General features: G+C 42.5%; 1 protein-coding gene across 1 annotated transcript in view; it reads left to right on the top strand.

The window, feature by feature from the left end:
- The window catches only part of LOC119423771 (putative uncharacterized protein MYH16), a 29757-nt gene that overhangs the window by 6934 nt on the left and 8854 nt on the right, over nucleotides 1–13969 (top strand). Inside the window, exons 7-14 of the mRNA XM_037691182.1 lie at nucleotides 3079–3215; nucleotides 3314–3417; nucleotides 4815–5007; nucleotides 5087–5290; nucleotides 5364–5489; nucleotides 5564–5734; nucleotides 7859–8059; nucleotides 8136–8282. Coding sequence (XP_037547110.1) covers nucleotides 3079–3215; nucleotides 3314–3417; nucleotides 4815–5007; nucleotides 5087–5290; nucleotides 5364–5489; nucleotides 5564–5734; nucleotides 7859–8059; nucleotides 8136–8282 — 1283 coding nt within the window. The remainder of the gene's footprint in view (nucleotides 1–3078; nucleotides 3216–3313; nucleotides 3418–4814; nucleotides 5008–5086; nucleotides 5291–5363; nucleotides 5490–5563; nucleotides 5735–7858; nucleotides 8060–8135; nucleotides 8283–13969) is intronic.

Genomic DNA, 13969 nt, shown 5'->3' with positions numbered 1-13969 from the left:
ATACATACATACATACATACATACATACATACATACATACATACATATATACATACATACATACATACATACATACATACATACATCTATTGTCCGTCTGTCTGTCCATCCATTTCATCATCCATCCATGCATGCATCCATCCATCCATCCATCCATACATACATCCAAGTTTGACATTCCCGAAATACCACCCAAGGGAGGCATCCAGAGACATCCTTACTTGATGCCTGAACCAACTCAACTGGCTCCTCAATGTGGAGGAGTCTCTCCCAGACAACTGAACTTCTCATCCTGTCTCTAAGAGAGAGTACAGCTACCCTGCAGAGGAAACATTTGGACTGCTTATATCCATGATCTCATTCTTTTGGTAACTACCAAGAGTGAGAGCTTCTTCTTGCAGCTTAGCTTCCTCTTCACCACAATGGACTGGCATAGAGTCCACAATACTGCAAAAGCTGTGCTGACCCATCTGTTAATCTTTCACTCCCTTCTGCCCTCATTGTGAACAAAACCCTGAGATTCCTGAACTGCTCCACGTGAAGCAGAACCTTACCTCCAACCCATTCTTCTGAACTCTGGTATTATTTTCACACAAACACAGTTCAGTCACTGAAGTTGTATTTTTATTGTTTTGCCCACAACTGCTGATAAACGTACATTTCAAAAGAACGAGGCATGAATTAGCCAAAAGAATCTGACAGGGTTTGTAACGGAGCTCAGTGTCAGAGCAGCATCTGAAGATTTAAATCATCGATCTTTACTGCACCAAAACAACTGAAAGACTGCTGCAGCTGTCATCGATCCTCCACACCATTAATGTTACCGCTGTGTTCCATCAAATGGATAGACTGTTGTTCTGTGACTGACAGCCCATTGTAGCTCACATTGTCCACAGTGGGTCCAATCAGCTCCAAAAACAATCAGAACAGACATCCTACATTGTGACTCTGGACCAGGTCTGAACCAGGGGTGCCCAATACGTTGATCACGATCTACCAGTTGATCTCAAAGGTATTATGAGTAGATCCCATGGCATTAAAAACGGACGTCAGCCTCTCATCCATCTATGAAATTTGTCACTTGATTGACAGACAGGGCAGCCAGTCTGAAGCCCTGTTTACATGACGTGAAACATTCAGCCGTTCATTTACAGACAACAGCCTCATTCTTTCTGAAGCTGAAGGTTTCTGAATCCAGGTCTCAGAGTAGAGATTATCTGGGTAACCCCCCCCCCCCACACACACACAGAGAGGTGTGAAATACTCCTAGTGTGAAGTGGCACATGCACACTACAGGCAGCTGCAGTCCAAAGATTCTATGAACTAATAACAACAGTTATAATAAATGTAGCAACATCTAAAAAAGTTAAGTCTGGTCCTCTGGACATTTAAAAAAAAAGCAAAAAAAAGCAAAACAAAAACAACAACAAAAAAGTAGAAACGTTTCGTCTTTCATCCGAAAGACTTCCTCAGTCTGAGATGCTTTATTCAGCTCAGTCTTATAAATAGCACCTTCTCAGAGTGGATCAACCAGCCTGAAAATTTTGGAGCAGGACAAAGCTATTGACCGTATTCTGTACCACAGACTGTACCCAGGGGAGGCCACACCTAGATGGCCCAGCACAGAAGATCAACATCATCAGGCCAGGACTCTGCGGTCTACACTCATCTCCAGGCCAGCGGTCACTCTTTCAAGGATGAAGATGTTCACTTCCTGGATAGAGAGGAACGATGGTTTGAGAGAGGAGTAAAGGAGGCCATCTTTGTGAAAAGAAACCGTCTATCATTAAACAGGGGTGGAGGCCTCCGGGTTCAACTGTCCCCCTCTTACAATGCTGTGATTGCTAGTATCACTCAACCCCCTGTGAATAGTAAACAGCCATCAGTGTGCTAATGATCCGTTGTTGGGCTGATGGTCCTTCTTGAGCATGTGAGCAGCTGGTTTTGGTTGTCAACAGCAAACTGGTTGATCCACTCTGAGAAGGTGCTATTTAAGAGACTGAGCTGAAAACAGCACCTCAGACTGAGGAAGTCTTTCGGATGAAAGACAAAACGTTTCTACAATTTTATTTATTTATTTATTTTTTTTAATGTCCAGAGGACCAGACTTAACTTTTTTAGATTTTTCTACTGGAATTATTGAGCATGCATCAGGATAAATGTAACAACAGTTATAATAAATGTAACAACAGTTATAATAAATATAACAACAGTTATAACAAATGTAACAACAGAGAGCAGAGTGTTTTTGTGCTGCTCACTGTTTTTCAGCATGTATGAGCAAAACTAATAAAATCCAGGCTCCAAAGAGACATTGGTGTGTTTAGCAGTTTGGATGTAACTGTCATGCAGATGCTGCATGCACAATGAATGCAGCTGAGCCCGGCATCAGGGTTGCCAGATAAATTTAAAATGTCTCATGTATCCACTCTTTTTCTGTGCACATGTTCAACAAACACAACACACACCTCACCTTAGAATGTCTTTACTCAGCACATATGACACTTTAGGTCAAAATACTATCATTTTAAAGCCACAGTATCTGGCAACTCGAATGACATGAAAATACAGTGTTTTCATGTAAACCTGCTCATTTTTGTTTATTATACCCAATAAACATTGAAAAAATACAAATGTTTCCAGAGGTTGTTCTCCTGTGAACAGGGTCTTATAGCAGGTAGATCACTTTGACTTGATCATTTTAAATTGTATCTGCAGGATGGAAAAGTCTGGACACCCCTGCTCTGGATGGTTTATGTTCAGACTAGCAAACATATCCAGATAACCACCTCTAATAGGGGGTCTATCGTCAGTACTTATACATGTTTTACACATTAAGGCATTTCTCACCTTTATTGAATATAGACAATCATGTCATGTCTGTTTGGGGCCTAAAAGATGCGTATAAATTTTTTTGTTTCAGCTAGAACCATCAGATGATTACAATTATATTGACTGAAAGATAACTCACGATGATTAGAGATTTTAAAAATAAATCTTGTCTGTGCTCTTTTGTACCTTCAGTCCCTTTGGTCAGCAGCTAACAGTTGGTGTGCTTCATCTTTCCTTCGTTTCTAGAGGAGATAGCCGACCTGACAGACCAGCTGTCAGATGGAGGGAAAAGCGTCCACGAGCTCCATAAAGCAAAGAAGAAGATAGAGATGGAAAAAGAAGAGTTACAAGCTTCCCTGGAGGAATCTGAGGCAGCTTTAGAGGTGCGTGGCAGACATATTTGAAGAAACAGTTTTGGATTCTGTTTTTGTTGTTGTTGTTGTTGTTGTTGATGTCTTTATTTGTTCTGTTTTCCTCTCAGGCTGAGGAGACCAAGGTGCTGAGGCTGCAGCTGGAGGTGTCTCAGGCTAAAGGAGACCTGGATCGCAGGCTTCAAGAGAAGGAAGAGGAGGCTGAAGCTGCGAGGTTCCTCACTGTTTTTGTTGTTGTTTTGTCTGTTTGAGCTTCATGTTTTCGATGTTTCCCTGCTTCAACTCAACTGGTTTAAATGAACGACGTCTAACCATCCACATGTATGATAGGAGCAACATGGCAGGAGCTGCCATTTGTATTTTTAGAACCAGCCTTTAACTGAGGACACCAGGTTTAAAGCTACTCCCTCACTCACAGTCATGGTGTCATGTGACCTCCGTTGGTGAGAGCGGCCATTTTCACTCGACAGTTTGGCCCTGATTTACAGCGACGCCTCCTTTTCCTCCATGAAAGAGAAAAAAATCCCTTCCCTCTCCGTTCCTCATCACTTCTGTCCGGGTAATGTGACCAGAAAGGAATGGACCTACTGCATTTTCCAGAGTATAAGTCGCATCAGTCAAAAATGAAGAGGGAAAAAAAACATACAAGTTGCTTCGGCGTATAAGTTGCATTTATTATGCGTTTATTTAATGGTCAAAAGAGCTTCATTTCACCTGGGCAGTGCGGAGTCATCCATCCATCCATCCATCCATCCATCCATCCATTCATTCATTCATTCATTCATTCATTGCAGCCAGAGCCGATAGCTCTCCAGCATTCTTCCACCTGCACCAGCTGAGTGAAGCGAGTGCACATGGTAGGACTCGCTGTTGCACTTCTTAGAAATTTAAAGTGTCAGTCAAAAATTGCATTGTGAATGTGGAAAAAAAATAACGTATATAAGTCGCTTCGGCGTATAAGTCACAGGACTGACAGATGCATGCAAAAGCTGAGACTTATACGCCGGAAAATACGGTACTTATGATCCGTCACAAAAACAAGCCCTAATGGTAACAAAAGCTAATCATTAGTTCCATTTGCAATGCTTTAAGACCCAGATAGTTAAATAAAATAATAATCTGATTAGTCGTGCAGTGCACCTGGTCTAACAGAACTTAACTCCTCATTCTTGTGCCCTTTTCTTGCCACTCTGCCAATAGGACCATGCTGCTGTAGATTTATTTCTTTTTCACTTTTTGGTGCCTTGTTTCTGTATTTTTGTTGCATGCTTTGAATAAATCCTAGTTTATGTTAGTTTAGTTTATGCTCACATTAAGCGTGCAAATTATAACCGAACTGATCTATGAAAATCGTGCTGCTGTTGTTTGGTGTATTGTTTTGCACTATTAGTGATTGGCATATATCTTTGATCTTTTAGCGTACTGTTTGGTGTTCATTTAGTGTATATATATCTTAGTTCAAATTTTAGATCCTTATTTACTGTTTCTTTTTACACTTTATATTTTTTCTATTGTTTGGTGTAACTGGAACCCCTGTGTACACAATTTTGTTCCACTACATGTACCACATGTGATGTGAATGACAGTAAACTCCGACTCTGACTCTTCCAGAAAGAACCACCAGAGGGCGCTGGAGACCCTGCAGGCCAGCCTGGATGTGGAGGTGAAGGGCAGAGCAGAGGGACTGAAGCTGAGGAAGAAGCTGGAGGCCGACGCCAGTGAACTGGAGCTGCAGGTGGACCTGCTCACCAAGAACAACGCAGAGCTCAACAAGAACAACAAGAAGCTGCAGCAGCAGATTAAGGTTCTGCTCAGAGCACCGTGAGCCGGTTGTCCTCTCTGCTGCGACGCCGTCAGACTCACAGTGTCCCATTCTGCTGCAGGAGCTGCAGGCTCAGCTGGAGGACGAGGTGCGAACCCACGAGGAGCTCAGGGAGGAGCAGGCAGCCCTCGAACGCCGCTGCGCCCTGTTGGTCAGTGAGGGCGAGGAAACCAGAACAGCCCTGGAGAGCTCGGAGAGGGCCCGGAAAGTTCTGGAGTCAGAGCTGCAGGAGGCCTGTGAGAAGTTCTCAGACCTCAACAACCAGGTAGACCACACAACTTCCTGTACGCCGTTTTCCACCTGAAGCTCCCACACTCTGAACGTTAGTCTGCGTCCAGTTCCAGTCAGCTCTGAATGGGAGGAGGAAGCTGGAGGTGGACCTGCAGACTCTGCAGCAGGAGCACGAGGAGGTGCAGGCAGAGCTGAGAGCCAGCGCAGACAGGGCCAAGAAGGCCGGCTGTGAGGTAAACACACAGACTTCATGTACAAATACACAAGTTTCATTCAGATGTATACACTTTATATTACGTCCCTTCAGCTGGCCAGAGTCGGGGAGGAGCTGCGACTGGAGCAGGAGCACACGCTCCACCTGGAGAGGGTGAAGAAAGGTCTGGAAGGTCACATTAAGGACATGAGCGGGCGGCTGGACGAGGCGGAGCAGATGGCTCTGAAAGGAGGAAAAAAGATCATCCAGAAACTGGAGGGGAAGGTTCGAACATCTAACATCTGCAGCATCTGTCAGACTGACTCAACTAATCATCAGCGTGTTGTTTAAGACCTGCTGGCTGTGGTGGCCATCTTGAATAGTGTTGCCTACTAATGAGCATCCATGGATTAATTTCTGGTATTTCCATTCAAATCTGCCCTCTGGCTCATGAGATATTTTGCTAACACAACAGAAAATTACATGCACACACATAGACAAGCAGAAACATTATCACTCTTTTGCGTAAAGAATAAAAAGTAACCAAAGAAATGATTTTCAGGTGGCATGTGTTTCTACATAACCGAGCTGATTCTCAATGTGCTGTGAGCTGAAGGTTTGTTGAGGAGTGTGCCCTTTTAATAAGTTTTATCAATGTCAAAAGGTTCAGACCTAAAAACTGGAAAATCTCCAGCAGATGGACAGAATCTGAAAGTCTTTTTGTAGAAACTGGTGAAAAAACACAAAAAACCTGATATTTTGTCAGAACAGGAAACTGCAGACAGAATGAGAGAGATGTGATTTGGGAAAGTGTCTGATTGGCAACAGTACAACAATGATCTCCTGAAGATCTGCAGAGTGAATCCACTCAGTGGACGTTCTTCATCATGGTACTTGAAGTCACCGCAGGTCATGGAAGTACTGTATTCTCAGTTCTTCCTCCCTGTTGGAATTATTTCTCAATTTTCTATTTCAGCATCATCCCTTTATCTGATTTCACAGTTCTGATCAATACTTTGCCTCCTAACCCACTGTAACTTAGGCAGGTAACAGAGGATGTATTTGTCCTAACAAAGAATGTCTTACCTTCACTACACACTTCTATATCTTCCAATATCTACCTGTCCAGGTCTAAACCCTACACCTACAACAAATACTTGTTTAAAAAGTGGTCGAAGGGAGAATTGTTCGGTGGCCTCAGGATTCCATCTCTGCTCTTTGCAGATGATGTGGTCCTGATGGAATCATCGTGCCGTGATCTTCAACTCTCACTGGAGCGGTTCACAGCTGAGTTTGAAGCAGCTGAGATGAAGATCAGCACCTCCAAATCTGAGGCCATGGTCCTCAGTTGGAAAAGGGTGGATTGTTGTCTTCAAGTCGAGGGTGAGGTTCTGCCTCAAGTGGAGGAGTTCAAGCATCTCGGGAGTTTGTTCACAAATGAGGGAAGAATGGAGCGTGAGATGGACAGACAGATTGGTACAGCGTCTGCAGTATTGTGGACTCTGTACCGGTCCGTTGTGGTGAAGAGGGAGCTGAGCTGTAAGACAAAGCTCTCTGTTTACCAATCGGTCTACGTTCCTACCCTCACCTATGGTCATGAATTCTGGGTAGTGACCAAATAAGATCATGGATACAGGAGGGTGAAATAAGTTTCCTCTGCAGGGTAGCTGGACTCTCCCTTAGAGATAGTGTGAGAAGTTCAGTTATCAGGAGAGACTCGGAGTAGAACTACTGCTCCTTCACATTGAAAGGAACCAGTTGAGGTGGTTCAGGCAACTGGTAATGATGCTTCCTGGACACCTCCCTATGGAGATGCTTCAGGCATGTCTGAATGGGAGAAGACCCTGGACATGCTGGAGAGACTATGTCTCTGTTGTCCTGGGAACACCCCACCAAAAGAGCTGGAAGAGGTGGCTGTGGGAAGTCATGTCTGGACCTCCCTGCTCAAGATGCTGCCCAGTGACGCCTCTCTAGAATAAGCGGAAGATAATGGACGGATGGTTAGTCCAAATCTTCATTTGTAACATGTACTCCAGCGGGTTAAATATAAAAGGTTTGTTAGGCTGCCATGGTCAGAACAAACTTAGCTGAGGTGGGAAACAAAATAATGCGTGCCCTAAAATAAAAATGTTTGCGCCATGAGTTGCACAAAGAAGCTGTGATTTAAAAAAAATGGTTGTGCAAAAAGCAGCCGTTTAGTTGCAAACGCTCTGAATTCAGAGACCGCAGCTGAAGAGTGGATCATTTTGAGTCTCAGACTAGTTTCCAAAGATCCCATCCTGAATTCTTTCAATATGCACCAGCAGAGCTCGGACGGTGACCTCTTTAAAAAAAGTTACATCTGATGGATGTGATACTTTTCTCTCTAAAACAAACCCAGCACTGATGAAAGTTCCTTTCTGTGTGCAGGTGAAGGAGCTGGAGCTGGAGCTGGACTCGGAGCAAAAGAGACACTCGGAGACGGTGAAGACGCTGCGGAAGAATGAGCGCCGTCTGAAGGAGCTGCTGTTCCAGTCCGAGGAGGACCAGAAGAACCAGCAGAGGATGCAGGATCTGGTAGAGAGACTGCAGAGCAAGATGAAGACCTACAAGAGACAAGTGGAACAGGCTGTACATCACGCCCGACCCTTTAAACTCCCTCTGTGTCTCCGTCTGTCCGTCCCTCACTAACTGTTGTCCCCCCCAGGAGGAACAAGCCAACATGAACCTGGCCAAGTACAGGAAGACGGTCCACGAGCTGGATGATGCTGAGGAGCGAGCTGACATTGCAGAGTCGGCGCTCACAAAGATCAGGACCAAGAACAGGGGCAGCTTTGGGAAGGGCTACTCCTCCGTAAGTATTCAGAACATAGAACCAGCTACTTCTGACACATATGGTCCGAGTCTACTGAACAAGTTCAAGTCTTTATTATCACCAAGGAGCAATTAGTTTCACAGTCAGTAGTCATACTACTATACTAATACAAAACAAGACAGTGAGACATTAAAATAACAGAAATCATCATTGTTTGTTGATAAACCTGATTGATACAGGGATGAATGAGTTTTTCAGTCTGTTCGTCCTACATCTGGGCAGCAGATACCTGGATGAAGCAACCTGAACTCACCATGGAGTGGGTGATCAGGATCTGCCAGAATCAGCTCCACCACATCCATTCCACCACAACTGCTAAACACGTTGACTTGTTTCTTTCCTTACCCAAGAGCTGGTGCGAAACAACGTGCCACACATAATTTTACTGTTAATGTTTATAAAAACGCTAAATGAGAAACGTTCATGAGGAGGAAGTGAGGGGCAACAAACGTGAAGACAGGAAGACGTGCAGCGCATCAGATGGAGTTAAAGTTACAAGTTCACACAGTGACTTGACTCGTGTCAGAGTCCCGAGTGCGCAGAGTTCAGGAGTCTTCAGAGCTTCAGATGAAGGCAGCGTTGTTGGTAGTCTTCCGCAGAGTCTGGCTCAAACAAAAAAAAGAGCTTTAAGACCAGAATCGACCAAGAGCTTCATCCTCTGATTCTATAGGGGGATAACTCGCCCCAAACACTTTACTTTAACCTTTTATTTATCCAGGTAGTCTCATTGGGTCATGAGGACTCATTTTCAAGAGAGACCTGTTTGGGAGCAGATGGTGGGGGTTAAGAGCCTTGCTCAAGGGCTTAACCCCCGCCATGGGGCAGTGGGGCAAATGACAGTGGAGGCAGGTGTGGGTGTTTCACCTTTTCCACCCACATTTTGATATTGTCAGTTCAGGGAGTCAAACCTTCCAATCACAGGACCACCTTCTTTAACCTCTGCGCCACCACTCCCCTTGATCTCAGAGATTAAATTGAATATTTATCAGTTTCAGTTTTCTTAGATGTTTATGTCTGCTTTGAATGGTGACTGTGTGTTTGCCCCCACTCTCCCAGGGTTACAGCACTCCGTACCCCCCCTTGGTCAGGTCACCCAGCTCTGTGGGCTCAGAGCCCCGGGGAGAGAAGATCCTGAACGATGATAACGAGTCGGTCAGCTCCCTCATCCCCACTTACCTGAACTCTTTGAAGAAGCTGATGATCGACTAGGAGGACAGATCGTGTTTGGGCATGCTGCAGAACCTCCGGAGTGGGTGGGTGGTGGTGGTGGTGGTGGGGGGGAACATAACTCGAATCCAAACCCTACAGTCTGACGTCTCAAAAATCCAAGACTCGTAGAATACTTTCACAACACATTCGGGTCATAAACCAGTTTTCCGTGCGTTGATTCTGTGGTATATGTTTGAAATGTGCACTGCAACGGTTAGACAAGTCCTCCAGGCCCTGTTCAGACCTGGAACCAGCATCCGTCTTGAACGAAAGTGGGCGGCTCTGGTTGTGAGCACTCACAGCTGGCAGTTACACGTGCACCTCACACAAAGAGCTGTCAGCTGCGCAAAACACATCAGCTATATCATCGTTCTGGCATCAACAACGTTCAGAGCCGTTTGAGTTGCCATTTTGTCACCGTTACTGAAAACCTGTAAAAATTCATGACGTGCCGTCAGCCAGTTTTCATTTAGGTGATTATGACGCATCATAACGCTGCTCAGACTGACGTTCTGTGATCAGCACCACAGATTATACCACTAGATTATATTGTACAGTGTCCACCCAGCTCTAAAACAATCAGAACAAACTAAAGAGGGACACCACACTGCATTCTATAATCTACTCAGATTAATAAAAATCCAATTTATCTCTAAATTCAATCTGAGAGCTACAAACAAATGTTCCTGTTATTGTGAGGAAGTATCTGTGATGCTTGAAAAGTTCACTTTACATGTAAAACGTTGGTTTTCTCAGATGAAGCCCGTCTCAACCCAGGCACATTCAACTTAGATGATCTGGGCTTTAATTCTAGTCACGACTTCACTGAAACACACGTCTGACCAGCCAGGTCTTCACTTCATTCAGATTCCAGCATATTAAAAACAAGTGATAGCAGCTTATGTATAAAAGAAATATAAAATAAAACATTTGAGGCAGGACGAGCAGCCTTTTAATTACTGATGTTTCTTGTTACACAAAGACCTGCCTCATGGGGCGTCTGATGGACTTGATTTCTTGTTAAAACTTGTAGAACATCCCAGTTTTTTTTTTTATAAAACATCACACAGGACAGCATTTATGTGAGCTATATTAATCATAACCTGAAAATATAAAGAACATTTTCCTTTGATGGGGGGCACGAAGGTTTGACAATCTGGCTTTTGTTGCATCCTTAAATTGAGTTTCTGAACTTTTCCAAACACAACTTTACAACCTTGATGCCAGTATCTCCTCACTGTGAGCACAAACTACAGCCCTTTTTATAAAACACTCCAGGCCAGGTCTGAAGCAGCCTCTTCTGGTCTTGTAGTGATTTATGACAGGACTGAGGCAGCATGTGGGACTGAAGTCAACTCACCATTGTTATGCCTCTGAGCTGCGGAGCGAAGTAGTTCTTGAACCAAAACGGTTGATATGTGTAAAGCACGGGTGTCCAAAGTGTGGCCCGAGGGCCATTTGTGGCCCTTGGAGTGTTTCTGAGCGGCCCACAACTTCATTTTAAGAATGGTATCATTTTGGTCAGCAGGTTTCAGAGGTCGATGTAGACTTTCTGTAAATTAGTTGGTAATCCTTTTTATATAATGTTTAGGTTTAACAGCAAAACAGATGAAAAACAATCTTCTCAAAATGAGAAATATTAAGCAAAATACAAACCTTTGGCTATAACCATTTTATTTTTACTTCATGGTACAAAGTATCTAAAACCTTGACTGATTTCTACCAGAAAGGACACTTTGCTAAATGTTTCAGTTGATAAAAATAATTAAAGAGACATTTTTAAATGAATATAGCGTGGTATCATCTACATACGAATTGATCAACTTTATCAAACCTTCTATGAAACTGTTGCAGTGACTGACAGCTGGACCATTTTTCAGAACTTCGATCAACCTTTTGGGCCATCCATGGTCCAGAAGTCTGACTTACTCATATTATGCTTTTGTTGCTGAGAACAGACTAAAATGAATTTTCCAAACACAAGAAAACAACCAATATAGACCCAACAAATCAAATCCTTTTAATAAAAAACTATAAGCTTAGTATTTACGAGACTTTTAATGTTTTGGATCTACAACAATTTAAAACTTTCTCCACCAAAATTAGTAAACTTTTGTCCTTTCTCTTAAATATTGTTCACGTTGAGTGTTAAATTCACATTTTTGTGGCCCACAAGTCCTTTCATCGTAGTTTTGGCACATATGAAAGTGTTTGGACACCCCTGGTGTAAGGGGAAGCTGGCGGTGGTGCCTGAGGGATTAGAATGAGAGCTGTCCATCAGACTAAAGGATCAGAGTCATATTACAGAGCTGTATTTTGAAAAGGCCTAACAACGTGATCCTGTTGAAGAAATCTGTAAAGTGGTCCAAACACTCGTCGTAGTGGCATTTAAAAAAATCTCTAAAATGGGCAAAGAAGAATTTTTGAAGCATTATAACCAGCTACACATAAAAAACAAAGGATTTCTCATCAACGGTGACCAACAATCCTGTCTGTATAACAATAGTAAATGTAAAGTCCTTATATTCTATTTAAAATGTCCGCTTCTTTAAACGTGTAATCAAAGCTTAACAATCCGTGCCTTGACATGTAACAAGACTGGACCAAATCATTATGTTGTGAACATATCTATTTTTACTGAATAAAAGTCTTTTTCATTTGTTTCATTGTCTTGTTTTCTTCCTGGTGTGTTTAATAGAAAGAAACAAATCAGAACAAGTTACAACATAAAATGCACAGATTTTATTTCATGAAAGCAAACTGATGATCTTTAGCGATTAAGTCACAAAAACATCTGAATACTCTTCCCTTAGGAGCAAAGAAACACTGAGCAGTAACAGCTAAGACCCAAACACTTCCTGTTGCATCGAACAAGACATAAAATATGTGTCCATTTTCAGATCCATAGATTTCTGTGAATTTCTCCTATTTATTTACATTCTTTACCATCTCCTTTTAGTGGAAAATACATCTCAGTTATTTACATCAGGCTTCTTAAACACAACCCAAACATGCATATTATTAGTAATAAAAAGTATAACAGTCTCTTTAAAGCACGCTAACAGGAACTTAACAATATATTCTTAAAGTGCAATGAGCAGATTTAAACTTTGTTTTAGGAATGTTGTCAAATAGAGCTGGAAATGTGTCAGAATGTGTTTAGTTGTAGCATTTATATAAAGATCTGGTTTTAAATTTTAGGCCTTAGTTTAAAACAGAAACCAGTCACCTCATAAACTCAGACACTGACTGGTCTCGGCACACACAGAGCTCTAACACGAGCATTAAAAGTTAAGGTTTGAACATCAAAAGATACAAGATGTTCAAGGAATGGTTGCCATGTTTGGTCTGCTATCTTTGCAGGCTAACATGTCATCACCACTGGGGTGGAGCAAGAGTTAAGATTTTACAGTCAGTAAAGACCACAAGACAAAACAAAGGTGTCACAGTATGACTGATGCTTATGGACATGGACAGAAAACAAAATACAGAAAATTAAAGTTTTGGTTTGCATCAGTTCAGCTGTTCAGACCTGCTCTTTTTGATGTGTGGAGAACTTTTGCTGCAGAAAATGGCATTATTCAAAACTCTGAGATTTATGACTTCAGATATTTGAATACGGTTGTGAATCACCCTGAATGTTTTATTAGAGTTAGCCTGCTGTGCACAGATAATGTTTGCTTACAGGCTGAACTAATGAAACATCTAGTAGTTTTACCACACGCTCATTCAGTGAATACTAAAGGTTTTTTATTTATAAATGTAGTGAACTAAGCCTCAGGTCAAATCCTGACCTTGAGGGCCTTTCTGGGACAAGAACTGTTATGTTATGTTCATCTACATAAAGAAAAAAATTAAAACACTAAACAACTTAGCTGAGATTTTACTTAAGCTTTAGTTAGCTCTCCTTGGTTAAAAAAAATACTCAAGACGTTAGTTAGCCTGTTTTATTTCTCTATAAAAATAATTTCTCTGTTCCAGTGGTAAACCTGTCACCAGGACTCCCATCAGCTGTTTGCATTTTATTCAACTTGTGTCCTAAAAATAACTAACAACAGATTCTAAAGCATTCAACAAACTATAAATTTAGCATTAGAGGCAACAGGTTGCAACAGCTTCTAAATGTAGCAACAGATGCTACAGGTAGCAACAGATGCTACACGTAGCAACAGATGCTACAGGTAGCAAAAGACGCTACAGATGTCAACAGATGGTACAGGTAGCAAAAGATGCAACAACAGGTAGCAACAGATGCTGCGCGTAGCAACAGATGCTACAGGTAGCAAAAGATGCTGCACGTAGCAACAGATGCTACAGGTAGAAACAGATGCTGCACGTAGCAACAGATACTACAGGTAGCAAAAGATGCTGCACGTAGGAACAGATGCAACAGGTAGCAACAGATGCTGTGCGTAGCAACAGATGCTACAGGTAGCAAAAGATGCTGCACGTAGCAA

This window comes from Nematolebias whitei, chromosome 17, assembly GCF_014905685.2.
Source record: "Nematolebias whitei isolate Nwh7 chromosome 17, NemWhi1, whole genome shotgun sequence".
Classification (NCBI taxonomy): Eukaryota; Metazoa; Chordata; class Actinopteri; order Cyprinodontiformes; family Rivulidae; genus Nematolebias; species Nematolebias whitei.
The sequence above is the reverse complement of the archived record's forward strand: the minus strand, read 5'-3'. Positions and strand labels throughout refer to the sequence as shown.